At 40.1% G+C, this 27,339-nt stretch overlaps 1 protein-coding gene and 1 long non-coding RNA gene across 7 annotated transcripts in view; one reads left to right on the top strand and one right to left on the bottom strand.

Moving 5' to 3' along the window:
- Positions 1 to 338: 338 nt before the first annotated feature.
- PNPT1 (polyribonucleotide nucleotidyltransferase 1) lies at positions 339 to 18,944 on the bottom strand. 5 transcript variants are annotated; one of them, XM_068186175.1, is made up of 29 exons: positions 18,587 to 18,944; positions 14,280 to 14,340; positions 13,895 to 13,969; positions 13,340 to 13,445; positions 12,947 to 12,996; positions 12,416 to 12,479; positions 12,283 to 12,330; positions 11,447 to 11,560; positions 11,044 to 11,230; positions 10,840 to 10,891; positions 10,082 to 10,139; positions 9,837 to 9,933; positions 9,641 to 9,743; positions 8,760 to 8,830; positions 8,107 to 8,143; positions 7,288 to 7,354; positions 7,097 to 7,186; positions 6,751 to 6,804; positions 6,541 to 6,647; positions 5,894 to 5,965; positions 5,734 to 5,797; positions 5,101 to 5,184; positions 4,527 to 4,610; positions 3,785 to 3,891; positions 3,643 to 3,698; positions 3,012 to 3,090; positions 2,594 to 2,641; positions 2,092 to 2,243; positions 339 to 1,344 (listed from the first exon to the last, which is right to left on the bottom strand). In XM_068186175.1, exons 1-29 carry the CDS (start codon positions 18,655 to 18,657, stop codon positions 1,299 to 1,301), a joined length of 2,304 nt encoding a protein of 767 aa, XP_068042276.1. In that variant the 5' UTR covers positions 18,658 to 18,944; the 3' UTR covers positions 339 to 1,298. The 5 variants fall into 5 exon arrangements, with proteins under 5 accessions (XP_068042276.1, XP_068042278.1, XP_068042275.1 ...); XM_068186177.1 differs by having other exon boundaries at positions 13,895 to 13,965; positions 18,587 to 18,647; XM_068186174.1 differs by lacking the exon at positions 18,587 to 18,944 and adding an exon at positions 15,751 to 15,971 and having other exon boundaries at positions 339 to 1,342; positions 2,084 to 2,243.
- A 91-nt stretch (positions 18,945 to 19,035) lies between these two features.
- LOC137471683 (uncharacterized) overlaps positions 19,036 to 27,339 on the top strand; it is a 34,670-nt gene continuing 26,366 nt past the window's right edge. For both annotated transcript variants that reach the window (XR_010997780.1, XR_010997779.1), the window contains exon 1: positions 19,036 to 19,226. This is a non-coding gene — a long non-coding RNA (uncharacterized lncRNA). The remainder of the gene's footprint in view (positions 19,227 to 27,339) is intronic.

Genomic DNA, 27,339 nt, shown 5'->3' with positions numbered 1-27,339 from the left:
ACACAGCCTCTCAGAAATTAGTGTACAATAAAGGGAGATAAACCTTGGAAATCCACTTAGACTGGGGAGGTCCATTTCTGGGAAGAGTTACCAGAAATGGCAACATCTGAGTTTAACATTGACCTACATAATTTTATTAACACTATTCACATGTAACAATCATGTATCAGGCAACTGTCACAGTAAGAAGTTACATCTGAATTCTTACTAAGAAATAATAAGACACAGCCCTCAAAGAGGAGGAAGAGATTGCTAAGGAAATATTTCTTCAATCTTTCCAAACTTTTTCAATTTTTCAGTCTTACATGATGAAAGACAGAGACAACTACAGAGCAGCATACCAGTCATTTCTTTCTTCTTTAATACTTTAAGTTAAAATAAAAAAAGGAGTAATTTTTACTGTACATTCCCACTTCTCCTCTCCCCAGTGCTTTGTTTTTTTCTTTCAGGTGGTTCAGAGCCCATCTGCCACCAGGTGGGAAGTTGATTTTCTTATTTGTCCTGCATACAAATTGGTGAACATCAGAAGGACCCTGTTTGATTTTCAAAGTCTGTACCTCACAGTAGAAAAACAAGTCATTCTCATGAGCCCCTGGGAAATGTTTTGAAGTCTAAAAGAGATCAGTGAACTCACTGATGCAACGTAATTAATAGGACTAAGACATTCTTAATGAGAGTGTTTTAGGGAAAGATTTATCACATCAATTGTTCATTCCAAAAAAAGTATTTTAATTTTAATGTTTTAATTATGCATTTTAAAACTCAGTGCTAATGAACCCAGGTGATAAGGGGTGATGTTTCAGCCATGTTCTGCTCAGATATTGTAGCAGGTCTGAACATTTTCAGAGTGATGTATTAATCTAAAACAGCATCCATCACGTTAAAGATGATACTTCTAAGTCTTTATGCCTTGCTCAACATTCTTGTACACTGAAAAGCCAGTAAATCTTTGGCCAAGTGTGACTCTTGACCAAGCGTACAGGATAATTCTTTCTCCCACAGAAGAGTTGTTCAGTTCTTACTTCTCATATTCACAGTTTTGAGTGGATAACTCAAAGGAGAATAACCTTTAGCACTGAAATATCTTCTCAGTCTAGAGAATTCCATGTTCTTGTATTCTTACCTCCACCTTGCTACACGAGATGAGGGCATTGCTTGCTCCTGGTTTTATTTTAAAGTTTTTAATCAATTTGAAGGCCTTGAAGCTCTACATCACCTTTAAGCATAAAGAGTGTCTATTTTATAAATATGATTGACTACCATCCACCTGCAGATTCTTTTGAGGACATGTAGAGGTTCTAGCAAAGGTCACTTGTATTCTCATCAACTATCACACCTTTTTTCCTGAAAGAGAGAAAACACTTTGTAACCAACTCATTACATCAAGGTATGAGATTCAAAAATGTTCCTTAAAACCGAGATTTCTTCAGTGAATTTTCCCTTCTTTTTGTGCTGTCAATCATTCCTAGAAGGCTGCCACAGATTGCCTTGAGTTCCCATTGATGCACCGTGCATTTGCCAATCTTGCTGTGTAACTGCTCCTGATTTTAACATCAGACACCTTCCTGTTCTAGCAGCTTTCCAAGAACAAGAAAACCCACACAAATTTTGGGAAAAGCTGAGGCATAAGCCCTCTAACAGTCAAATACATGCTGGAAAACTACTTCTAAGGAAGAGCTTTGGCCATTTTATTAATTGACTGAAATCTTCTCTACTGCTGACTTAATCAAGAAAGCAGCTTATTTTTTCTTCTCTTCCAATACCCTCTTTGGGCTTTTTTCTTTAAAAGGTAGAGAAAAAGTAAGCTGGAGATGAATAAGTAAGTCTGGACAGGCTCTTCTGTCCAAAACAAAATGCCAGAGACCGTCAAGGCGTTTGAACCAATTTTATAGTATCAAACTTTCTACAACTACAGTGTGTGAAGGGCCAGTTGTTAACTCCCAACACACTCCAACAGAGCTGCCAAGCAGTCCCTGTACAGCACTGAGAGGTAACTGCTCAGCACAAACCCAGACTGGCACAATTCTTTAACAGAGCTGTCAAGTGCAGCCCTGACTCAGCTGAAGCGGCTCTGCTGGCCTTACCTGTCACTGGGATGAGGTGGATGTCTGTGGAACAGCCCCTCCCAGGACAATGCTGTTTTTTTCTGTCAGGGTTTTCAGGGTGCTGGTGGCTGGGGACTGCAGAATTTTACGTGAAAGCCTCATTCTGCCATCAGTGGGATCACGGCCAAAGTATTTAACCTGGTAAGGAAACAAAGTGCTTTGACACTGAGCAACTTCAAGAGCTGGAAATAGCATTTTCCTTAAAAGATGGGGGGTTGGGTTTGAGTTTTTTTCAGTTTGATGCTAGAAAAGCAAGAAATAGGCATCCTTTTGCCTATATTGCTGTCAAATACTGTGGTACTAGATGGCAAAAGGATGACATTAAATAAATCTAATTTGAATGATCAGATCTTTGACTATCACAGAAAGGGAATCCAATATGGGAAAATATTTGCTTCATAAACACTAAATAAATAATTAGAAAAAAAAGTCAAGTTTTAAAATACAAACAGCATTTTATTAGCATTTTAATGTTAATAAAAATTTACCTGAATTTCTTGTCCAACTTCTAATCCCAGGGCACTAGGGTGTTTAATCTAGAACACAGTGTTTTTCAGAAATAAAATTATCAGAGTTTGTTATAAAAATCCATTCAGGGGCTCTTCATGCTACACTTCAACCCAGTGGCTCAGCACTACCTTAGGAACAACAGGTTTCTGAATATTACATGGAAAAGGGTTTTACAGAGCCAAAGAACTTGGTGTAAAAATGACTGCAGGAGTCACACAGTTGATTCTTTGCAGCTTTAAGTACAGGGCAGGAAGAATTAGAACAAAAAAGTGCTGCTAATTAACAGCTTTTAACCCAGAAATGGACTGTGGAACAAGAGTAAGTGTGTTACAGCCATGCCAACTGGTTAAAAATAAATCTAATTGTCCATTTTATACCTGTTTAAGGATGGCTTACCTTTCTTTGATCCAGCTGTGAAATATGAAGTAATACTGGGGTCATGTTTGGGTACAGTTTTACCATCACTCCAGAATCTCTGCAGCAGGAAACGGCACAGTTATTTCAAAGGGCATCAAGAAAAGTCCACATTTCACTCTGCATATGGTCCTCAAAGCAAGCACTTATAAACTTCTCACAAACAAAATTTTACTCATCCCTTTTTAAAAATCTTTCATCCACCATAACATGTCCTCTCCTTTTAACTTAATTGAAAAGGGATGAGAATTTCTTATTTCAGGACAGTATTTCAGTAATAGGTACTACCCAAAATGTAATTTTTACAAGACAAATACTGTGATGAAAAGTGGAAAGCAAATTCATACCATCACATTCAGATTCAAAAATGAAAAAGGCTTTAAGTTTTATAATTTAGAGGCATTCTAAATACTAAACAAACAGCAAAAAAGCCAGCTTTATCAGGAAACAAAATAATTTCACCAGAAAAAGTATCAGAAATTATGCAGGTGCCAATATCCCCAATCTAAGTTTGGCACTCCTAAAAATACAATGATTATTTTACATCATAATTAAGTATCAGGAATACAGCTAGGTAAATAAGTTAATTTCAACTCCAAAGCACTCTTTATACCTTATTTCAGTAATTGTGGCTGTGTAAATCGCCCCAAATTCCAAATTAACTTCTTGCTGTAGAAGAAAAAAAAAAGAAACCAGTAAGACATGAAATCACAAAGAGCAAACTGAAGAAGTTTAAGGCAGAAGTCTGTCCTTACATCATCTCTGCAGATTTCCCCAATGAATTCCCTGGCTTCGTGCATTGCCCCCGGCGTGGGGGCAAACACAGAATATGTCTCTTCATCCAGCTGACTTACAGTCACGCCTGAAAAAGGGGATTCATGACAGCAGTCAGGGGCACATTGCAGAAAAGTCACACTCAGTAAAGACTTGCTCAGAGCAGAATGGTTTTGCACACTCATTAAGACCTCAGACTTCTAATCATTATTTCATCTTGTTCAATTTAGGCATTGAACAACTGCACCTCCTTGCAAATACCTTGATAAACTTGTGGGCCATAAAAGAACACAAAATTATTTTTACAATCCTTCAGAGGCAGGAAAAAAAATCCTGAATAAAATGTTGAGGGTTATGAATCAATTTCCCAGAGATTTTTAATAATACTTGCATTAATAGCTGAGGGAAATGAAAGTGTTTTGGAGCAGAATGGTACAATTCTTTGCCCTTCTAGAGTGCTGTGGCCAGACCAGACAGGCTTACAACCAAAGGGAAACAGGATTTTTCCTCCTTTTCTCCACCCCAATCCCCTGAGAAGCATTAATCAAGTTCACCACAGCATTAAGAGTTTGAGGTACAAAGCAGAGCATCCACCTGTGCTCTACAGATAGCAGAATTTTTTCATTTTCAGTTTGCACTGAGCATTGAAACAGTTCAACATACAAGTCTGAAACAAAGGGAACACGTGAGGATAAATTATCACAGGAATCAAGAATGTCTCACCAGTCTGTGCTTGAAGTTTTTTCAAATTGTAAGCCCCAGGACCAACAAATCTTAATCTTTTTGATAATGGAACGTGGATAGTTTCTGAAAGAACATTTAGAAATCCTTTGAAGTGCTAAATATAATCATCTTGAAAGCTATCACACGAAAGGGCACATTCCTTCAGCTTTTAATCTCTTACAGCTACCTGTGGTATTTGCTGAACAGGGATGTATTTACAGGTAAGAACTGAAATAAATGAAGACACAGAATACACTCTGACAACTGTAAATTACCTTAAGCCACACTGATACCCTCATCTTTATCAATTCTCATTTTGTGAGAGCTTCACGTAACTTCACTTGAATTCTAGTAGTGTTTTCTGGTGTACACTGAAATAGGAGTGCTGCCCCATGTGGCAATAAAAATCCCCCCAAAATAAAAAATAACCAAAAACCCCTTCACAAATTATCCCCACAGGGCAAGGGCAAAAATATATAACAATCAATCATTAAAAAAAAAAAAGGTATTTTAAGCAGAAGTTTATTGTTTAAAAGGTAATTATGAAAGCTATGAATTCACACAATAACATTACCTACAACTGGTCCACTTTCTTTTCTGTTAGGTCTGGGTTTTGCCAGTGTTTGGTTCATAATTTGTAAAATCTCCCTCTTTGCAGCTAGAGGGAATAATAATAAAAAAAATCAGTAATTCTGTACATTATTAAAATAAATATATGAAGTTTTTGTTATACAGTAGAAAAACATTCCTTGTCAAAACCTGTCTCCTGCCTAGCTGAGGAATGCCAGGCTGAAAGTTTTCCAACTCATTAAACCCTTATTAAAGCACATAGCTTCATTTTCTCATGTGCTTCAAGAATATTTTAGCTGCACATGTCAAAATACAGATGGCAGCAAGTTTCACTTGTAAATATAGCTGAATTTATGTGAAACGAGAGGAAGTTTGCTGTTATTTTTGTAACTTTATCCTGCTGAATTTAAACAAAGTCACGTAACGTGTGTTAGTCCAAATCATGTAATGGCTGAAATTACTTTCAAATTCGTTTGGAGCTTATTGATTAAGCCAAACCCATTCCATAAAGATAGAAGGCTTGTTTTTTTCCACAATGAGAATGAAAAATAAATAGTTTATTGTTTAGTTTCATACAACTTAATTCCATTAATCATTTAATAGAATAAAACGGCTGTAAATCCAAGAACAGACCTACCTGTAGCTTGCTGAATAGCTTCCACCACAATTTTTATTGGTATTCCTGGCAGCTTTAGATCAACCTGACATGAGAAGAATAAAGTGCCATCAACATGTCAGGAAAGCTCCTCTAATACTCTCCCTGAGTTTCACTTGAGGAAAATTTCATGTCACAATACCTGCAGTGCTGTTATCCCTTTATTGGTGCCTGCCATCTTGAAATCCATATCTCCATAGTAATCTTCAATTCCCTGCCACCACACACAGACAAAACCAAGTTGAAGTAATTTTCTCCCACTATATCAAAAGTACAAAGAAATTACTTTTGAGACTTCAAAGTTTTCTTCAGCTTTATTTTGCTGTTCAGGATTAACACTGTTCCTTTCTCTCCTTGGAAATCAAGAGCTTTTGTGGACAAGTTTCTGATCCACAGCTGATCTTGTACTTTTAGTGGCTGCACATTTTCCTCCCCAGCCACTCTTCCAAGTGCTCAATTTCCACCCAATATGTACAGTCTTTCAGTAAATTATTTATCTTTTTCTCTCATGAGGAAAGACAAAATTAATTGGAATGAGAAAGCTTATGAATGCTTAAATAACTAAAAACATGAAAAATAAGAAACATGACTGGACATTTCATACAATTTTTTTTCAAAATGAGGGAGGAATTTTTGACATGAAACAAAAGATGCAACTAATTTTTCCAGGAGTGATGTTCCAGAATTGACTGGGTAGAAGGTTACAGAAGGCGGCCACAAGAGGTATTTTCCAGCAGTAAGCTGAAAATATACACTATTTTCAACAATAACAATGTGAGGAGCACTCACCAGGATGTCTGTCAGCAAGCGATAGTCCTCGATATCCCCTTTTCCCTGACTGCACTTGGTAACGAGGCCTATGGCTACACCTGCCACTGCATTTGACACTGGAACCCCTAGAAGTGGCAAAAAAACCCATTTTTGAAGTCTTTGGTCATTTCCAGATCCTGTAGCACATTACCACGTGCAGTTTATCCTTGTAAGTGCCTTATTTTGTACCTGCATCCATTAATGCTAAACTTCCACCGCATGCAGAAGCCATTGAGGAAGACCCTGGAGTTGGAATACAGGAAAAAAACAGGAATTAAACACTGAAAAATGGGTAGGTTATTTTCCTCATCCTGTAACATAAAAATGTCCCCAAATACCATTTTATTAAACCAAGAAAGGTCCATTCTTCATGAACATGCTTTTTATTTTAAGCATTTCAGGTAATAGTTACTAAGAACATTTAAACTGGAATCTATTATTTAGCATGCCTATAAATCAAGTTTGTCAAAACAAAGCTTTTTAAGAACCAAATTTAGTCTCCAGCACCAGGTTAAAAACAAGAAAATCCTAATACCATTTGATTCTAAGACTTCAGAAGTAACTCGGATTGTGAATGGGAAATCCTGGGGTATAACTGGTTTCAAAGCTCGTTCTGCCAGTGCACCTGTTTAAAAAAAACCCAAAACAACCACTAAGTGATCCATCAATAAAAACCAGATAAAATATTGGAACTTTCAGCATGGGATTTCTCTAGTCTGGACTTACCATGTCCAAGCTCTCTTCTGTTCATCCCAGTAACTTTGCCAATCTCATTGGTTGCATAAGGTGGAAACTGTGAAGGAAAAAAATGCGTACAGAGAAAATTAACCTGCCTTTCCTTTCCGTTTTAAAACATACACTTAAAAAAAAAAAAATCTTTCAAGTGTTGGTGCATCTCAAGATAAATATACATAAAAAATAAAATAATCAAACCACCACATGACTTCTATCAGTCACTTGGTTTGCAAACCAGGATCAGTTTGGATAATGTTTAGTAAATGTTTTACTTCCACAGGACAAAAGAATAAAGCAGTAGCAAGGTAGCTAAGAGAGAACACAAGAGGCTTCCTCCAAAGAAACTTGTCAAACAGCCTAGCAGAAATGTTATTTCTGCCACAGAGATAATGGAACAAGATCTGCCTGTAGCAAATACTTTGGGCAAGCTCCAAAGGTTGAGAGAGATCCAAGATGTAAAAGCACCTATTTACTATTGCTGTGCCACGTCAGCTGAACATATTATTAGAGTTTACTAAAAATAATAGCACAGGTTAATCCTGCTTTCAGTAAGAACCTGTTCTGAAGGAGCTCACCTCATGTTATGGCATTTAAAAGCCTGTATACAATGCCAATTTACAAATTACCTACTGCTTTTCAGGAAACTAGCACTTCTGCTCATATAAATTCATGCATGAATTAGCATAAATACGTTTTAGCAAATCTAGAGTTAACCTATAACCTTGGAAGTGATCAACTGCACCTTTAAAAGCAAGACATGAAACCCTTTTCTGAATCACGCAGAAAGCTGTAACACAGGAAAAGTCTCACCTCATAATGCAGCATGAAGTTTTTATCTTTAATTCCACTATTAATTAAAAACAAGACCATGTCAAAACAGGAGCAACCAAACATGTTTTACACACAACAGGTAATTCAAACCAATATTGTTATTCTTACAAATGGACCCAGCTAAAACCAGCAAATCAATACATTTGCTGATTACCCACAGTTACCAAAATTAGAGAATATGGACAAACTCTTCTGGGGTTACAAAGATTTAGCTACAGTAAAGCTGAGACATTAAAATGTAAAAGCTCCCACACTGGGATGAAATCACTGGGGTGACATCACTGAAGTGTGGCTTTAAAGGGAATGAATTTCACTTCAGCAATAAAGTGTTCAAAGCACAAGGACCAGCTTGCTACATCCTAAAGTAAATTTTCCACAAATATTTTAAATACCTAAACCAGACTGGATATTACTTGTAACACTCTCCAGTTTCAAATGTGTGCTCTGGAATTAATGTCACCCTAACACAAACTCACTGCCATGATCTCTGGAAAACAGGCCACTGCAAAGTCTAATTTTACACATTTTTCCGTCCTAAAAAGTATCTACATGGAAGTTCAAGGGAATTTTATCAAATGTGCTTAAATGCTCACCCTCTTGTTACTACTGCCAAAGCACCAAGACATACATACCTCACTGCTGTGGAGATAACGTCTGACTTTACACTCGATTCCAGAGAGTCAAATGTAACTGTACACAGAACCTAAAATAAAAATGAGCTAAAATTAAAAAAAAAAACCACTTAAGCCCTCCCAGCCTTCACAAATGTTACTGTTTATGAAGAATCAAAAAGAACATGTTCAGCAGCAAATGAGATGCCATCAGCTACCACTTGTAGAACCTTTTTCTCTCCATCACACAAACTTACTCCTAATCTGTAAAGATCACATCATCCTTACAAGCAACCCTATTTAAAAATACTAATTTAATGCTCCTTAAGTAGGAGCCAAGAGCAGTTTGCTCCCTAAGAAACATTTAAGAGACAGGGCCAGCTGCAGCCACAATGATGTTTGTGCCCGTTTCCCACACGGACTTGCAGTGGGTGTTATTTTTAGTGGGATAAAAGGGGACAAAACTGAGGAGTAAATCACTGTCTGCAACTGCCATCCTAAGTCGGTGTAATAAGAAGTCAGATCAATGGCTGACAGTCTTCTAGCAAAAGGAGCTATAAAAGTACAGAAGACCAAATCTCGAGTACAATCTTAATTCAATCCACCCAACAGCTGACACTTCTGGCAAAGAAGACACAAAAATCCTCTCATGATTGCATTTTTTTTGGGTAAAATTTCCCTATTTGGTTCAGGTTGCATATGAAGTTGCTTTTAAAAGATTTCTCATGATGTGCCCAATTTAGCGGTGCCCTACACACCAATGTACTTACCAACCTACACATCACTTCTGCTTATTACTATTTAAATGTGAAGAAAAAGAAAACCTGGCATTTAAATGAAAGACCCAAATCTTTCAGCTTTTGATAATTCATTGATCATTTCTGATGTTTAAGTGACACTACCTGTGTTTGACCTCTTTGAAATAAGGCTGATCCATGAAGCATTCTGAACATGTTCACTTCACATTTAATGTCTCTGAGGGAAGTCAAATCTCTCCCATCACACCTAATGACAAAGAGAAATTAAGAGATCAGATAAAATATAGTCTTGGATTAAAAGTTGACAGAAATATTATCAGTAGGAGTTTGATACACCCACCTTCTATATTCATTTAGCACTAGATTTCTAAAAATATCCTTTGAAACCACATTGAAAGATTCCATGATTTCGTAAGGCTCAGCCTCCGGAAATTTCTCTGGGTATAGAAAAAAAATTTCATCTGAAGTTGGGAAATTAATTTTATAGAACTTTTACTAAAATAGCTTCCAACAAAGAGGATACTCTAACTCCAAGCAGTGCTACCTCCATTGAAGCATTCTCAAAATATTAACTAAAAATAATACCTTTCAGCTGTTCTTCTGTTTCAAGCCTTATTTTGTTGATCGCCTCATCTCTCGAAATCTAGAACACAGGATTTGCAACCAGTTAACTCTACAGGGCAGAACAACAGAGCTTCGGGGCTGTTTGGTTTAAAGATCTGCAAAAATTTAAGGAATAAAACAGAACTGTCACACAAATTCAAAAACCAATAATGAGGCTGGAAGAGACCTCAAGGGTTGTGTGGTCCAACCTTTCTTGGCAAAAGCAGTCTAGACAAGATGGCCCAGCACCCTCCCCATCTGAATTCTAAAAATGTCTCACATTGGGCAGTCCACCACTTCCCTGGGGAGATTATCCCAGTGACTGATAATTTTTCCCAAGGAGAACATTGCTATTGTGCCCAACCAGAACCTTTCAGGAGTAACCTGCACCCATTTCCCCCTCATCCTTTTCATGTCACTCCTTGGGAAAAGGGAGTCTCCACCTCCACATAATACAAGCAAATATTCTGGTCAGGTTAAGAACTTAGAGAATTTATTATTATTATTACAAATACATGCAGGGAAGGAGACAAGGTTGAATTACAGTGTCACTGAGGTTGGAAAAGACCCCTGACATCATCAAGTCCAACCTATGATCACCACCTTGTCAACCAGACCATGGCACACCCAGTCTTTCCTTAAAAAGGAAAAAAACTTAAAAATCTTAAAGAACTCAATCCTACTACAATTTCATTATGATTTTAATTCAAAAAATAATTATATCATGATTGATTACTTACTTTATCATGGCTTGAATCTGTGAACACTGCATAGATCTTGTTAGAAGCAAGTCTTTAGGGAGAAAAGGAAGAATTTTTGAAATCAGCTTAAAAAACACTTCTATGATTAGGAGGTTTTTTGAGGACTAAATATTTGAAAAGTATTTGGTGAAAGTACCAGACTCATAAACCTTCCTACATCTGCATTATTTGTTCTGAACTTACTTCTTTGCAAGTTCCACAATCTCTTCAGGAGCAATAAATAATTTCTGGACAGTTCTCTTGACCACACCCTGCTCCTTCACCAGCTGCTGAATACCCTGGATGATCTGCTGGGTCTGCTTCACCCCCACTTTGATGGCATGGCAGAAGTCTTGCTGCAAGATGTTCTCAGCAGTTGCTTCCAACATAACTGGCAATGGAAAGATAAAAATTCAGTGAATTCCTGTTTTATTGTTCAACAGCAATCTAACATTAAACTGCAAAAATATGAGGAAATCTGCTTAAGCAAAAGTTACCTATCACTGTTGTTTGCTCCCACTATTGTATAAAAACCCACATTTCAAAGATAATGAAAAAATCTGTAAAGATTTCCAAGCCCTCAACAGACATCAATTAACCTACTTACCAACTTGACTTTGTGGAGCTCCAGCAACAACTAAATTTAGAGCACTAGAGGCCATCTCTTTCCGAGTTGGATTGATAACAGTCTCTCCATCCACCAGCCCTACCCTCACTGCACCTGCAAGGAAACTCCAGAAAGTCATTTATTATTATAATAAGGAAGCTCTTTAAGGCATCACTTTACTTTGAAAGTTACACAGCTAATAACAATAATTAAAGCTACATACTAATTTTAAAATATCAGCACGTTGACTGGATATTAAGAACAAATCTAGAAGACAAATCTACCCATTCTCTTTTTCTTTTGAGTACTATTACTGGGTAGGGCAAATAATGCCAGTATTACACACAATGCTGTGAGTGTACTAGGAGTGTTTTGTCATTTCAGCACATGTTTTCTAGAAAAAACTAGGCAGATATAGTTGTTCAGTATTTTTCTAGAAAAAACTAGGCAGATACTTGTTCAGTATTTGTTCTTGGGCAGACCTTTTATCTTCCCAGAAAATACTCACAATGAAATCTGAGTTCCTTGAGGAAAGGTATTCTGAACCAGCTATTTTCCAAATGATGCTTTTCAATAAATATGTTTCTCTTAAGAGAAAATTAATTTATTGGTCTCGAGAGTACACTATTTCTATATTGTATTTACTCTCAGAAGTGAATTTAGTCCAGAAAAAGTAAACCCTTGAAGTGCAATAATCCTATCTATTGTAAAATTATTTCCAATGCTTGAAATGTAATGTTTAGATTCAGCTTCTGCTTTAAAAAAACAAAGTCCCACCTGTGGTCTAAATGTTCCATTACATTAAAATCACCCATAATTCCAAAATATTTACTTACCAATAGGACCATTCCAGGGGATATCAGACAGGGCAAGTGCTGCAGAAGCTGAAAGGAAGACAAATATCTGGATTAGAAAAAAGCTGATCTCATTAAATCCCACCAAAGCACCAATTTCTGACAGCTTTCTTACCTCCATTAATTGCCAGAATATCAGGATCATTGACACCATCTACTGCTAAAAGATTACAAAGGATCTGGCATAAGATAAAAGACAATGAATAATTTTGACCTATACATTTTTATTAGCTGTCAATACAAAGCTAAGGACACTAAAAATCCCCAAGTATCTACACAAGTCTATGTTTCACATGGAAATTTTTTTCAGGTATTTAAAATAGAAAGCTGACAATAAAGCCCCATTAATGGATAATATTGTATCACATCATATATAAAATATTTACTATTAGCATCTATCTTCTGTTGTACAGAGGAGATTTTAATTTTGCTCCTGCATCTTGACAACAAAATTTGGAATGTAGGATGTAATAAATAATTTAAGACAAAGAGATAAGACAGAATAAAAAGCAACATTACACTTGTTTGTGAAGTGCAAACTCCTCCTTGATGTTAATAAAAACAGTTTTTCTTAAAAATGGGCCTGTATAATCAAATTTTCCTTGGCCATATCCAAGTTTTCTGTTTTGAAGGTAGCATGACCTACCTGTGTATCATAAAAGTAGCCTGCTGGGAAGAGTGGTCTGATTGACCGATCTGCAAGGGAAATAATCAAGCTTTTCATAAGAAGTTCGTAAGAATTCGTAAGAATTTGTGTTTCAGTAGTTAATATTCAGTTTGTCCTGCAAGGACCCCACAAGAAACTGACAAAAATGGGGTTTTAAAAGAAAAGGAAAAAAAAAAAAAAAAAAAAAGGAGAATCGTATAGAACCCAGAAATGTATTTAGCATGACACATATAACCTTAAAGTTCCAATTATATTGATAAATAAATTACATGTTTGTTTTCTGACAGCATTATAAATGGCTCTATTTTCAAACACTCACAAGAAAATGACAACATTTTAAAAGTACATTGTAAATAAAGGGTTTCAGCCTACCTATTACTCTGCTTGTAAGAATTTCTTTATCAGTAGAACCAAGCTCTCTTCTTAGATAGTTTGTAGGAATTCTTCCTGCTGCAGCAGCTTTCTGCCGGTAGTCAACCTTCCAAAGAAAATTCAGGTATTATTAATGCCAACTGATTATTTACTGCAGCGCCACAGAAACCCCCAAAAGGGACCCTTGGGATCATCCAGTTCCAACCCCAATTATCTACTTCCCACCCTTAACAACCACAGCCCTTTGAGCCTCACAATCCAACCAGTTTTCCACACAACCAAACCCCAAAATCTGAGCTTGGATGGTACGGCAAAATTCACAAAGGCTTTGGAGAAAGCCTTACTAAAGCCAAGGCAGGCAACATCCAGGGCTCATCCCTCACCCACACAGGGATCCTGGATTTTATCATCAACTACAATTCTCAAGTGCAGGGTCTGTCATCTACTGTTTGCATTCCCCACTCTGCCCAGCACCCTGAGCTCCACTGTTTAAGGACTACGACTGCTAAGTTGATCACTGATTAGCACAAAACTAATGCTGTCATTAGTACTTACCACTAATGGCATAAACTGAGATGGAGAGGGCTTGGTTTTGCTGACTGCTGTGACCATCACTGCTGTGTCACCTAGCTGTGTTAAGAAAAATAGGTAAAAACTGAAGTTACCTGAAAAGAAAATAACTTCCCATGTTCTAAACTTACTCACAAACCAGTAATTTTTAAGAATTATACTTTGCAGAAAACCACCACATAAATCCACAGTTCACATCACTGTCTTTGCTTTTCAAACAATTTTTTCCTATGAAATACAGCTGTCCCTTCGTTAGGGATGAAATTGCCACTTGAGGCTCTATATCCCACAGGCTCTGATAACAAACAATGACTTTCAAGTTTCAGAAATTTTGAAGCTGGACAAATTTTGACTTTTATTTTGTTTTTACCTGAACAACAGCAGATCCATCAGCAAACTTTGCAAGTTTTCCAGAAGACAGCTCCATCTTTCTAAAGGAAAGAAACAATCTGTTACTTGAGCTTAGAGTGAATTCATGTACATTTCCCAGCAATTTCTGCATTCACCTGTAGCCTCAACGGCAGGGAATAAAGGCTATGCTTCACAAGAGATATAAAAATCCTCCTTAGATATAAAAATTGAAACTCTTTGAGCAAAAATGAACAAACCCACTTAAATTTCAACTGCTTCAGCCTCAAGTGTCCTGCTTCCTTTACTTCGAAGCAAAGCCTTGGAGCACATCAGCTATCCCTATCACAAAGGTGAATCATCACCCGTTCCAGCTGGGTTTTAGCCACTGGAAAACACCCTCAAGGGCAAGGGGAGCTGCTTGCACACACCCCACCACAGCTGCAGAATATTCCCTCCTTCGTGGCAGAGAACGGAGAGCAACAAGGCAATGAAGGCACACTTGAGAGCGAGATAAGGATTATTTATTCCAGGACTGTGCTGGGTGCTATTGCACAAGCTCAGCACATCCTCCTGACTTTCCATGCCTTTATTTATAGACAGAAATCCAGAGCTGGTGCCTTCCCAAGCACAGCCTCTCTATTATGATTAGTTAGTAGTTTCTATACAAGTTATCCCAGGTAACTTGTTCACATGCTCAGGGGAACACCTGGGCAAGGCCCTTATGACCTGAAGGTGTGATTTTCACTGTTATAATGAACACAGATCAGCTATAGAAACAGAATGCTTCGGGTGGGAAGGGACCCTAAAGATCACTGAGTTCCACCCCTCACTATCCCAGGTTGTTTCAAGCACCATCCAACCTGGCTTTAAACACATCCAGGGACGGGGCAGCCACAGCTTCTCTGGGCAGCCTGTACCAGGACCTCACAGGGAAGATTTTTTTCCCCTAACATCCCATCGAAATTTACTACCTTTCAATTTTAACCCATTCCCCCTTGCCCTGTCACTGCACACCCTCACAAACAGTCTCTTCATCTTTCTAGGCAGCTCCCTTCAGGTCCTGGAAGGCCGTAATTAGGTCACCCCAAAGCTTTTCTTCTCCAGGCTGAACAATCCCAATTCTCTCAAGCCTTTCCTCACCAGACAGGGCTCCATCCCTCTGATCAACCTGGTGGCTTGGAATATTTTGCCAAGTTGGCAATGTACACATAGACATCCATCAACAACTTGATTTATTACATCCTTAGGGCTCCTCACTTCCAGGATGTCCCAGGCTCAGCGATGACAAGGCTGATTCCACTGCTCCGGGCTCCTTTCTCGCTGATCAGGCTTGCTAGCACACCAAGATCCGACATCAAAGAACGTCCTGTACTGAGGATAACCTCAACACACGCCGCGCTTTGCACCAGTTTTCCCCCGCGTTTGCCTTACCCTCCAGCCGGGACGGCGCTCTGCCCTGCCGCCCTCCCACACCCCTCAGAGCCCCTCACCTGCCGCCCACCTCCACCGTCACGGCCCGCCCGGGCTTGGGCCCCGCCGCGGCGCCGCGAGCGGGCACCCAGGGCAGGGCGGGGCGGCCCGGGGGCAGGACCGGGCGGCCCGGGGGCAGGACCCGCCGCCACCGCGCCGCGGCCCCGCCGCCATCCCGGGACAGCGCGCCCAGCGCGGCGCGGCCGCAGCTCGTGGCGGCCGCCATAGCGCCCCGGGCAAGAAAGGGCGGCCGTGTGATTGGCTCCGGGGAGCGGCGCCGCGCAGTAAGAGCGCAGCGGATTGGCCGAGGCGCCACGGCGCCGGTTTCGGTTCCGTACGGGCGCTACAGCGCCTGAGGAGGGTCAGGCAGCGCAGAGCGCGCGAATGCGGCTGCTCCGCCACGCTCGAATCCTGAGGTAAAAGGCGGCAGAAAAAGGTCCGAGGCGGCGCCACAGGTGGCCTTGGAGCCACGTCGGGCTGGAATCTGAGGAAAACCCGCTCGAACGGGGCCTCGGAGCGAGGAAGAGGACACCGGCACCGGGCTGCCGCCTCTTCCCGCCACTTGGCGCCTCAGGAGGCCGGGCGGCGCCTGCAGAGTTGGTAACGTTACCGCCGAAAGGCCCGACCCTGCCTGGGGGCAGGCCCGAAGGCTGGCTTTAATTCCCCAGGGGAAAAATACGTGCCTTGGCAATTAATTTACTCCACGGACCTTGTTCTGTAACACACCCCCAAACATTTTTAAAAAAACAAACCCCAACAACAAAACCCAAAAAATAACAAGGAAAAAAAGCACCAAACCCCCCCAACCAACTACAACAAAAAAGAAACGAAAAATAACCCCCAACACCAAAAAAAAAACAACCCCCCCAGAACCCTATCGAAACAAACCAAAAACACCAAAGAAAAAACATCAAAACCCAACCAAAACATACTTTAAAGCCAGGAACGCCAAAATACTCTGCAATGTGCAAGAAGAATGGAACAAAGATACTGCTTATCGCAACCTTCATGTGCTCTTACATGCTCAGGGTGCATCAGAATGTCACTCAGAGGACAGCGGTTTGTTTATGTTATTAATTATTCCTCAGTGTAATGCAAAATAGATTGGTAATTAGTGTTAGTCATGTCACTGAGGTGAACGAACAATAAATAATGGGATTGTGGAGATCTGATCACATCAGCAGTGAGATAGTTGATATTCATTTAATCCCACATGTATCTGTCACACATCACCTTAAACTCATCTGCCATCCGGATTTAACAATTTAAATTTAGCAAGTAATTATTCAAAATCTTAATAATTTACTACTACTTTGTTTCTAAAGCTGTTTTGATGTTGCTTGTTTACTTAACTGGAGTTTTCTGCCCAAGCTGATTTTATAGGAAACAGATTCAAGACTGGGAGAACAGTCCAAGCAATAATTTTTCTTTGGTGCCAACACGTTTCTTATCTTTTTGGCAAGACACAAAAGAGAGAAATAAAATGATCAGAAACTTGGATTTGGCCTGGGCAAAAGGGCTGTTAACTTTATCCAGATTTACTATTTATTGGTACAGTTTTGTTTGGTACAAGAATGTATAAGGTGGCAAAGCAGAAATGTTCCCCATAGTCTCTTGAATTCACATTCACTTTGCTGCTGACAAACAGACAATTATTTGGAATGTTTTTTGTCTAATTATTACAATTGCTATTCTCACACTCACTGAGATAAGGGAATATTTAATCACTGTCATGGACTAACAAACTATGGCCATACCACAGTCATAGGAAAAGGATACCAGAGCTTGGATTTCATTCAAGATACTAGGCAGCAAACAAAATTCATGTTTAACATCATGAAAGAAAGCGAAACTATGGTTCATCTGTTAAGAAAGATTTGCACTTCATTTCCCTCTTCATTAAATTTTTTCTGGTTTGCTTTTTTTTATTTTTTTTAATTCCACTGTTGAGAATTCAAACAAAAACCCCCAAACAAGCCACAAAACCAGATCATGATTAAAGCTTTCAGGAGAGCAGCGGAAGTTTTTGAGCCTTTTCTAGCAGCTCTGATATGACCACCATAAAGTCACCCCAGGACACTCTGCCACACTGAAATAAACATATTTAATATCTCCCTGTGACATCATTCCATGGTTTTATGCTGTATAGGCCCTACTGATATTTATCTCGTGGTTGTTAATAAAAGTAGGGGTTTTATTTAGAAGCAGCTTAAGCAGCTCCCTTTTGGCCACTTTGTGCCCCCTCCTCTCCAGCTTCACTGGGCGTGCTGGTGCAGCAGAGTTCTTCTGCACTGAAGTTTTCCAAGTTCCTTGAGGGAATTAGTTATGATCCACTTAGTCTCAAGCCACTTGTTTATTTTGCCATTTATTAGGCCATTTATTTATTTGGTCAGGGTCCATCTGTAGCTGATCACCCAATTCTATCCATCCCCATCCTGCAGCTCAGTAAATCTCTCGCTTCAAGTGCTACAGACACTTGTAAAAAAAAAAAAGATGCGTGGCTATTTTAAGGAATGGTAAACATGCAACCAACTGCCCTAGGAAGAGGCTGTGACAATTTTCCATGCCCTCCTCCACTGGATGGCTTCTCATGGCTCTATTTTTTCCTGGGCTCATAAACAAGATTAAATTGAGCCCCTTACATAGTTTTGGCATAAAGCTCTACACACTTATTATTTGATTTATTATAATTTTATTTTAAAGAGGCAGCCATTGTACAGACCTAGCCCTGTAAAAGCAGCGCAATATAGAACTTAAATTAAAAACAAACCCAACAAACAAACAGCCTGACAGTGACTTATTTCCCCCTTTTTTTCCATCATTGCCACCAAGGACAATGCTGATAAGAAATTGTACCTGCAGCTGTTCCAGGAAAGATTCCCAGTGGTGTTCCAGCCATCCCACCATGCCCAGGTGAGGCATCCCATTCTGGCTTTATTGCAAACTGTGAAGAACAATTATGGCATCATTAAATAGTCCTGGGAGCCCTGGGATGCTGCACCTGAGCAAGTAACTTCTTTGGAACTGATAAACTTGTTTTAGCAAGATACAGATCTCTCATCCTAACTTTCTAAAGAAGCCTTAGGAGAATCCATTGAAATTGCATTACTTTAAACCAGCTTATTTTCACTTGGCTTTCTCTCCTTATTCTTGTCCTGTTTAGCTCTAATTTAATTTCCTGCTGTATCTCTTGTGATGGCTTTCAGATGCCACTAGTTTTCCTTAGCTGGTATAACTCCAGTGTCTCAGTGTTCTTCAGAAAACTCATGTGGGTGAACTGTGCAATCACAATGTCTGGTCTGTGTCTCATCCGATTTTAGGGCAGCACCACCCCTCCTTCCTTTCTCCCCCAGGTTCCTGAGAGCTCTGTGCTGCTCTGCTCCCTGAGCAGATGTGAAATGGCAGTATTCCCTGGGAATGGAAGGTGGATTCAAGCAGAAGGTGTAGGTGAGTAAACTGAAGCCTGTGCTCATCCCAAGCTGTGCTGTCCTGCCAAGTAAGTTGGAGATTTCTGCAACCATTTGTCTTATGGGGCTGCTTGAACACATGAAAAAGAGTTGAAAATGCAAATCCCCTTTCCCAAACCAGTGCTGTGGTTTCTAAAGTGAGCTGGTGTGTTGGGTTTTTTTTACATTTTATTTTTGCACTCTATAAGGAGCAAGTAAGGCAGAGGGTTTCATTGTCAGAGCAAACTTTATTTTCCAGAAGATTTATTTGGATGTGTCAGTAGTCAAAGTGTATGTGTATATAAAGCCTGTGTGTCATGCCCACAGTGTAATAGACACATAAGGTATCATCTTTTTTTTTCACTTCAGCAGCAAACTTTGAAACCATTTGATTCCTAATTTTTATTGCTGTGCAGCCTAAACTTAGTGAAGGACTTCAGGAAAGTGGTTGCTTTTTTTTTCCTCCTTGTGGTAGGAGACGACAGAAGCATAACACTAAAGAAAATATGAGATCCTTACTTGACCTTGTGGAGTCAACTCCTTCATGTTTTCTTGACCTCTCTTTTGTCCTATTTATTATCTTGAGAGTTAAAGCATCTTATAAATCAATAAACTGGGTTCAACCAAGCCTTCCTGCTGGTGTATGGGATGTAATGTGTCTCCATAGGCCAGATTTTAGGTGTTTTACATGAAGGAAAAACTTAGACCTGGGCAATTGGAACTTCTGGCAGGTCAAAACAGGCTCAGCAGATGCAAAGGGTGGGAGCAGCCTCTGATAATGAGGGGCTGTAGTGGAAACTTCTGTATTCAGCTGCAGGGACCTTGTAGCTATGCTGGGGATCTGACTCAAACCTGTTCTGTGAGCTGGCAAGGGCAGTTCTGCAGGGTAGTGGGCAGGGGTTATATAGTCTAACTGGAACCCCTCCATTTACTCAGATACACAGCCTCTATGTTGTTCTTTCCAGGAGTTTTAAATGTCCTTGACCATGTACTCTGCTTTCTGGGAGCTGTGGATTTGGGTTCTTTGACACTTACAACCACTTGATTTCCTTTGCTTAGTCTAGATTGTGCTGAAATAATTACGTACATGTGCTGCAAGATTGTATTAATGTGCATTTCTACCTAATGAAAGGAAAACTCTTCCCTCTAACAAACTCTGTCCCTTTAAAGGTGTTACCTTTGTGTTTTATACTTTATTGAGTTGCTTTCTCTTTCACCAACTCCCCAGGAACCAGGAATGTTCCAGGTCAGTGGGACAGGTACCACGTGGATGTTCTGCTTGTATATATTTACTTATTAAATACATAGACCTTTTTGTTGTAACATGTGAGATTCTGCAAGTGTTTCTTTTATTGGCAGCATGTCTTTGAAGTAAATGTGCTTTATTTGAAGTGGTTAGTATACTTTGGCAGTGGATGTTGAGCTGGGGGTCAGGTGTGTGCTGGGGGCTGCTCCTGGCATTGGACAGAGGGAAGAAATTAGTAGATGGGCCTGGAACACTGGCTTCACCAGAAAATCAGAAGGATGAGCAACCACAGTGAGAGTTACTTTTTTTTTCAGCCATTTCACAGAATAACAAGTGTTCAAGGCAGTGTGAAACATCACATTTTAAGTCCCCCCTTTTCTCGGGGGGTCTTCACCATGCCCTGGCTTTTCTGTAGTACAGAAATTGAGAATACCGTGCCCACGCTGGCAGGAAGCTCTCTGGGCAGAGTAAAACCCTAAAATGCGTGATTTGGTGCGTCTTCATTGAAAATAACCCTCTGCCATACGGTGGCACTGGTGAGCTGAGTACGGGCTGTGCTGCGCCCGGCGCGGTTCAGGCTCCTTCTGGCTGTTTCCTGGTGGTGCCTGTAGGGCGCAGCTTCTGCCCACGCAACTCCTCCGTGGCTCGCTTGGAAACTTCCAAGGCTAACCTGAATATTTAGGGAGTAATAGAAAACAACGGCTTGGTTTTCATGTCAACTCTTAATTTGCATGGGTGAGTGATTGGCACAGAAAGTATTTTTTATTTGAAGCAAAGAGATAGATCTACAGAAATAGTAAAATTTTACAGAATTTACTATGGACAATGCTCTTCCTTTTTGTCTTCCTTTTGCAATGAGAGTGGAGAGGGTCTGAAGAGACCCTAAATTAATTAATTAAAGAGGGGCACCTAGAGGTAAGATTTTTTAAACCTTTTTAGGCATTTCTGTGAACTCTGATCGTTCAATGCTGTGCCTTTAACAAAGGAGTTGAGCAAAGCTAAATGCAACAGCACTCTACATGTGTGGGGTGATGTTCAGATTCCTGTTTTCTAAACTGAATTAGCACCACTTCTAACACTACAAATGACTTTGACCTGTAGTGTAAAAAATGTAAGTGAACATCATGTGTAATGCACTAAGCTTCCTGATGTGTGTGCTTGCTTTCTGTCAAGTCAGTTTTTGGGAGCCCAAGTTAAAATGATTTGTAGTCTAGAAAACACTCAAAAAATCCCATTTGAAGGCTCAGCACTGCTCAGGTCTCCTCTGTGTCACCCTGTTCTTCGTTGGCTGTGAAGAGCCAAAGCTCTAATATTAAATGTATATGATGGGAATTGTGGTACATACCAAGGAATATAAGGTCTGAAATGACCCAAGGCCCTGAATTCCTTGAGTGATTGAAGGGCAAAGTGTGATTGATCTGCAGTTGGGTGATGGCACAAAATCAGTCCAAAAAGGTGAATTTGGAACTCTTCAAACCCCAAGTTGAAAAGTTGTGATTATTTACCTGTGAATGCAACATTTTGAAATTTAGTGGTTGCTTGGGCTTTTTTTTTTTTAACTTAGTGTGTTAATTTTAAGAGGCATTTTTAAGTAAGAGAAGCAAAAGCAAGACAGTGATTCATAGAGCCTCTCTAACAAAGAACAAAGCTCTGGAAATCACCAGGCTACTGGAGGTGCCAAGCAGAAAGGTCCAGATAGTGGAGAAAGACAGGAGAGGTTTGTTTGACCACACTTGTCCATCGTTAAAGCATCTCAGCCACTGAATCCTTTTTTTTTTTTCCTTTGCTCTCTGAGAAACTCCAGGAAAAAGCCTTTGAAATCTTGTTAGAAGTTGGATGTTGATGAAGTCTGAACTTGCAGCAGTTCAGAGTGTGGTGGACAGCACACTTGAAATAAAGCAGCAGCCTTGCAGCTCCAAGTCCTGTGGATCATGGCTGTTCCCCTTTGGCATGGTGCTTTGCATTTTTGTCCTCAATTTCAAAGCAAAACTATAAAGAGGAGTTGGGAACTGTGTGCATCTGGTGATTGATATGGAGTTTTTTTTTTTGCTGTTCTCAACCACTTGTAAAGGAGGTCTAAGCTTAAATTAAGAGGCAATGATGAAGCAGTTTGTCAACCCATGATCCATTTCCAGTGTGTTTGGCTCCATTCTCTTGCTATGACAAATGTCACTGGCTTCACCAGGGCTGGGTCAAGCTCTTTGTATGGAGGTTTGAAATTTTACCATGAATGCAAATAGTTATTTCCTCAAAATGACTCCTTGGAATCCCTAAATGTTTCCATTATTTTTCTTTTTTCCTTGGGGAATAAAAATCTGTATTATTTTTTGGGGTATGAAGTAAGAGCTACACCTTGATATAGGTCCTCCTGATGAGAGGAGATATGACATATAAAATGAAGGACGAAAACAGCAATAAAAAGTTTCTGAGGATGATAAAAATATGATTTATAGTCAGGACCCAGTTATAAATCTCATCAACACTTACTAGAGCTATACTTACATATTGCTGCGTTGTTGAAAGAAAAGTTGGTAAAGAATTCAGATTGTGGTGTTTAATTCACACAGTTACCTGCACAAGTTGCAACTGGCTTGAAAAATGTCAGTATTAGTAAAAGTAGGAGAAGAGTAGTAATTGTTTATATTAATGGGGTATCTGCCTTTTAAAACTATAGTCAGCCCTGTTTTGGGGTCTGAAATGTGCAGAACATATAAAATTTTTATAGGGTAGTAGCAGCTGCTCCCAGTGACAGGTATTTGCTTCACAGCTGGTAACAGTTCAGTGATTCAGCTGCAACCTTTAATTTATTTTATTGTCTCATAACTTCATACTGTATATTTGGCCTTGATCTTTTTTCAGGTGTTGTCTTCAGAGCATCCCAAACCTGATCTTTTTAAGCTGTTTGTAAGTGTTTGTGTGGAAAGAGCATCTGAAGGAAATCAGGAGTTTCTCAGTGGTACACCCTGGTCTTTAGCTATGTCACTGGAATGATCTTTATCAACAACTCCCAGCATATTATTCCCAGGACAGGTGATACTCTATCCTTCTGGCTTCAGAGGTTCCAACACAGTTCTGAAAAAACCCTTTTAATAAATGATTTTTTTGTTATTGGTGTTTTCAGGATATTAAAAATGGTTGTGTGTACAGGCAAATAGAAACACAAAGCCAGGTCAGCAATATCCAGGGTATCATTAACTATGAGCTCTTTGATGAATCTTCCCTCAGTGACTTTTTTCCTTTAGGATTGTACCTATTTTCCAATTCCAAGCAATTGCTGGGTAGTTTCTACTTGTGAAATCCTCAAGCAGATGTAATTCTGTGCCTGCCATGGGCAGAAAAAAGATCTCTCATCTGTAAATCTTGTATTTTCTTCCTGACCCTGATACTTTTGAGAGCAGTGGCACGTGGCTGGACTTGCAAAGCAATTTCTACTATAACAGGGGTGCAGTGCAAGATGCTGATGGGCACCAGCAAATTCACAACCTCTAAGGAGGCTGTGCAAAAAAAAAAAAGCAATGCCAAGAAAATCCTCTCTTCACTTGCCATGCCATAAAATTTTGAGGCCAGGGCTGATTTGTTAACCCTGGGAAGAATTTGAAGCCTCTGAGGCTTGGGAGCCTCTGAGGTTTGTGAGCTTCTGGCCCTGAGTGGCTGAGCTGGAATAAAACCCAATTTCTTGGCTGACTCTGCAAGGTTTGGGGTTTGTTGGCTTCTGCATTGGGATCGCTGGCCAGGGCTGGCCCTGAGCACCAGTGGCCTTGGTTACATGCAAGAGGGAATATGCTTTTGAGGATTGCAGTGAAATACTGCTGAGGGTGCTTTTGTGGCAATTTGGGGTCTGTTCAGCACCTGCCTTTAACTGGGTGGGAGTTAATTGACTTCCTGAAGGGGCTTTCCCTTCTATAACCTGCCCATGGCACCTCCTGGGCTGTGCCTTGGAGCTTGGCATGGCCGTGCTGCAATCCCTGAATTCCTGAGGAGCCTGCCTGTGTCCCCTGGCCCGTGCTGCTGCTAGCAGAAGGAGGGGCTGGGACACCCTGTGTGCCAACTTGGGCTGCTTTTGCCTGGGACCGAGCGGGCTTAATACTAAGCAAATGTCAGAGCAAAGCCTTGCACAGATTTATTCTCATTCAGGGAAATGTGCAAATCTTGGCTACAAATTTAGGAGCACAAATATTTGAGGGAAGGAAGATGAAGGATTAGTGCACACTTATATCATAACTGTGCCTCCAAGTGGAGTTAATTATGGATATGCTTCCTCAGCCCTCCTGCTCCCCACAGGTTTTCCTTGACTAAATGAATTGTGAATCCTGTTCCTGTTGTCCGAGTTGAGTAGAGTGAAACCTGCCCTAAGTAATACTGGGGGGAAGTTTCAGTTGTAATTTTTTTATGATGAGCTTTGCCATTTAACATCATTAAACTCAGTTATCACAATTAAGTTTACTCTAGGGCTTTTCTTGGTACTTTTTTTGGATGTTTATTTAGTTGATTTACTTCAGTTCCTGAATATATAGAACTTTAATATTCCTGGTTTTGTCAGCCTTCTAAAAAAGTTCAGCTTTAAAAAAAAAAATATTTCTGAGAGCTTCCCAGATCAGAGAAACAACGCTCTTGATTTCAGCATGAAGAGTCTGGAGTTGTTAGTGATTAAACTAATGAGCTGTATAATTATAGCACAGACTGAGGTGCAGAGGTTTTGCAAACCATTTTTGCCCGGTTTCTGTAAAGCCAGTGCTTTCTGCCCTGCTATTCAGAGACTCTTTCCATGTAGGAATTGATTACATTTGCAAAATTTTCTTGTAAAATCTTTTCCCTTGTAAATATATTCTTTCCACACATCCAATGCTGATTCAGTTAGAAATGGGTTTGCATTTAGAGGAAACTTTTTCCCTTGTTCCAGGTAGAGCCTTTCTCACAGGTCCCAGACTGGGTCTGGTAGGCAAAACCTGTGTATGACTATTGCCATCATCATGATTCCTGGTCTCCAACCCTTGTTGTCTCTGGATCATGGCAAACAGATGGTGTTCAAGTTTTATTTGAATATCTGACTGCATTGGAAATGAGGCAAAATGAATTCAGCCATCACTAATAGTAACAATGCCAAACCCTCAGGAAGTTTCTCTCCTCTTTTCCATGGTCTTCTTTATAACTCTGTTACACAACTGTTTCATCTGAATGGTTTAACCAATGGTTTTGGAGATGCATCTGTAAAATTTTCTGGTGTTTTTTGAGCTGAATCAAGATGATCATGGTTCCTGTGCACACAAGTGTCCCTTTAGGTCTGTCCCTCTTGTTGGTGTATACAGAAATTGGATTTAATGCTGGGAAAAAAGATCTCTATAAAGTAGAGTTACTGTTCTAGCAAGATAAATGCAGCATTTTAATTGCATTTATAATTTGAGCCCAACCAGTTTTGTATTAGTAACTGTTTTCCTCACAGAGGTAACCAGCAACAACCACAGGCATTGAGCTTTGTTTGATCTAATTTTTGGAAAAATTGTTTAGCAATCACTGCTAATAGCTGGCTGATACTTGCATAGCATCCAAGTTCAACTGTACATTTCCCTTTCACAGGGCAGACTTGCAAACATGATCTGGCACCCAAACAGGCCTGTGCTAGACTAAAATTATTCATGTGTAGTTGGATAAATAAACAAATAAGGAATTTGGAGACTTTCAAGATTATTGAATATTTTTAATTGGGTATCTGCCTTTTTAACTTGGAACCACTCAGAATGGTCTTGAAACCAAGCTTTTAGGCTTCAAACAGCGTTTATTTGTTTCTAGATTCGGTATTTGTGATTAATTAATGGATTTCATGAGCTCTGAACAGTCTTAAGAGGGGGAAACTCTTCTCCAGGATGATGGATATATCCAAGTGAACAGGTCCTGTACTCTTTACTGTCAGGTTGAGGCCTCTGAAGTGTTGATCTCTATGGCACTGAATGGTTCTGTCCTGCTCTTCAGAAAAATGTTAGCCCTTAAATGGGAGTAAGTGCCTTTGCGAAAGGTGACGTGAGGTGAAAAGGGGAAGTGGCAGCGCAGGGGCTGTGCCGGCTCCTGAGCTGCAGAGCATAGCAAATGCTCCAAATATCAGATGTGTAAGTTGAAATTGCCTCAAGGCAGCTTAATCTTATAGGGGAGGAATTGGCATGGTGCATAAACCAAGCAGAAATGGGCCTTGGCAGCCGCAGAGCAGCAGCAGCAGCTCCGGGACAAGCTGTTCTGAACACTTTATCGCTCGTGGGCTCACGCTTGCTGCACTGCTGACCTGGGCAACATCTCCTGGTTTGATCTCGGCCTGATATCCCCCTCAACCAGGCCATCCTGTGCCTTATCCCAGCCTGAGCCAGCTTTTCAGGGAATTCCTCCTTGCTGCCTGCGATTTGCGGTGCTAGGGAGCGCTGCAAAACCACCCCAGGGTGGTGCAGGAGGTGGCTGAAGCAGCCTTAGAGCTGCAGAAGGGAAGACAACAGTGTCATGGAAATAATGCTTTCCCAAATACAGGCCATTCCCTGCCTTTTTTGGGGATGGAGTGGGCAGGTTCCACAGCACCTCTGTGTTCAAATCCACTTGGGCATTTTGGTGCCTCAGGACTCGTTTCTGCTCTGCCATTGCTCTGTGCTGGGACAGTGTGGAGGTGTCATTAGGGCAGAATTAAAAGCTTTTTTGTTGTTCTTCTGCATGGTTTTTGGCACTGGGAAAACCTGTAGCTCTTGCAAAACGTTCAGCATCCCTGAGCTTAAACACTATCGTAACATCAGACCTCACTGGATTTTGGCTTGAGGCTTTAATCCGGAAGTATTAAAATGCTTGTGTTAGACAGGAATGTTACCCTCGATATAAATTTCCATATAAAAACCTCGACTTGTTGTTTCTCCATATATTCCCCCTGATTGTCTCACCCTGATTTCTTT

The sequence above is a fragment of the Anomalospiza imberbis genome, chromosome 3 (assembly GCF_031753505.1).
Source record: "Anomalospiza imberbis isolate Cuckoo-Finch-1a 21T00152 chromosome 3, ASM3175350v1, whole genome shotgun sequence".
NCBI lineage: Eukaryota > Metazoa > Chordata > Aves > Passeriformes > Viduidae > Anomalospiza > Anomalospiza imberbis.
The sequence above is the reverse complement of the archived record's forward strand: the minus strand, read 5'-3'. Positions and strand labels throughout refer to the sequence as shown.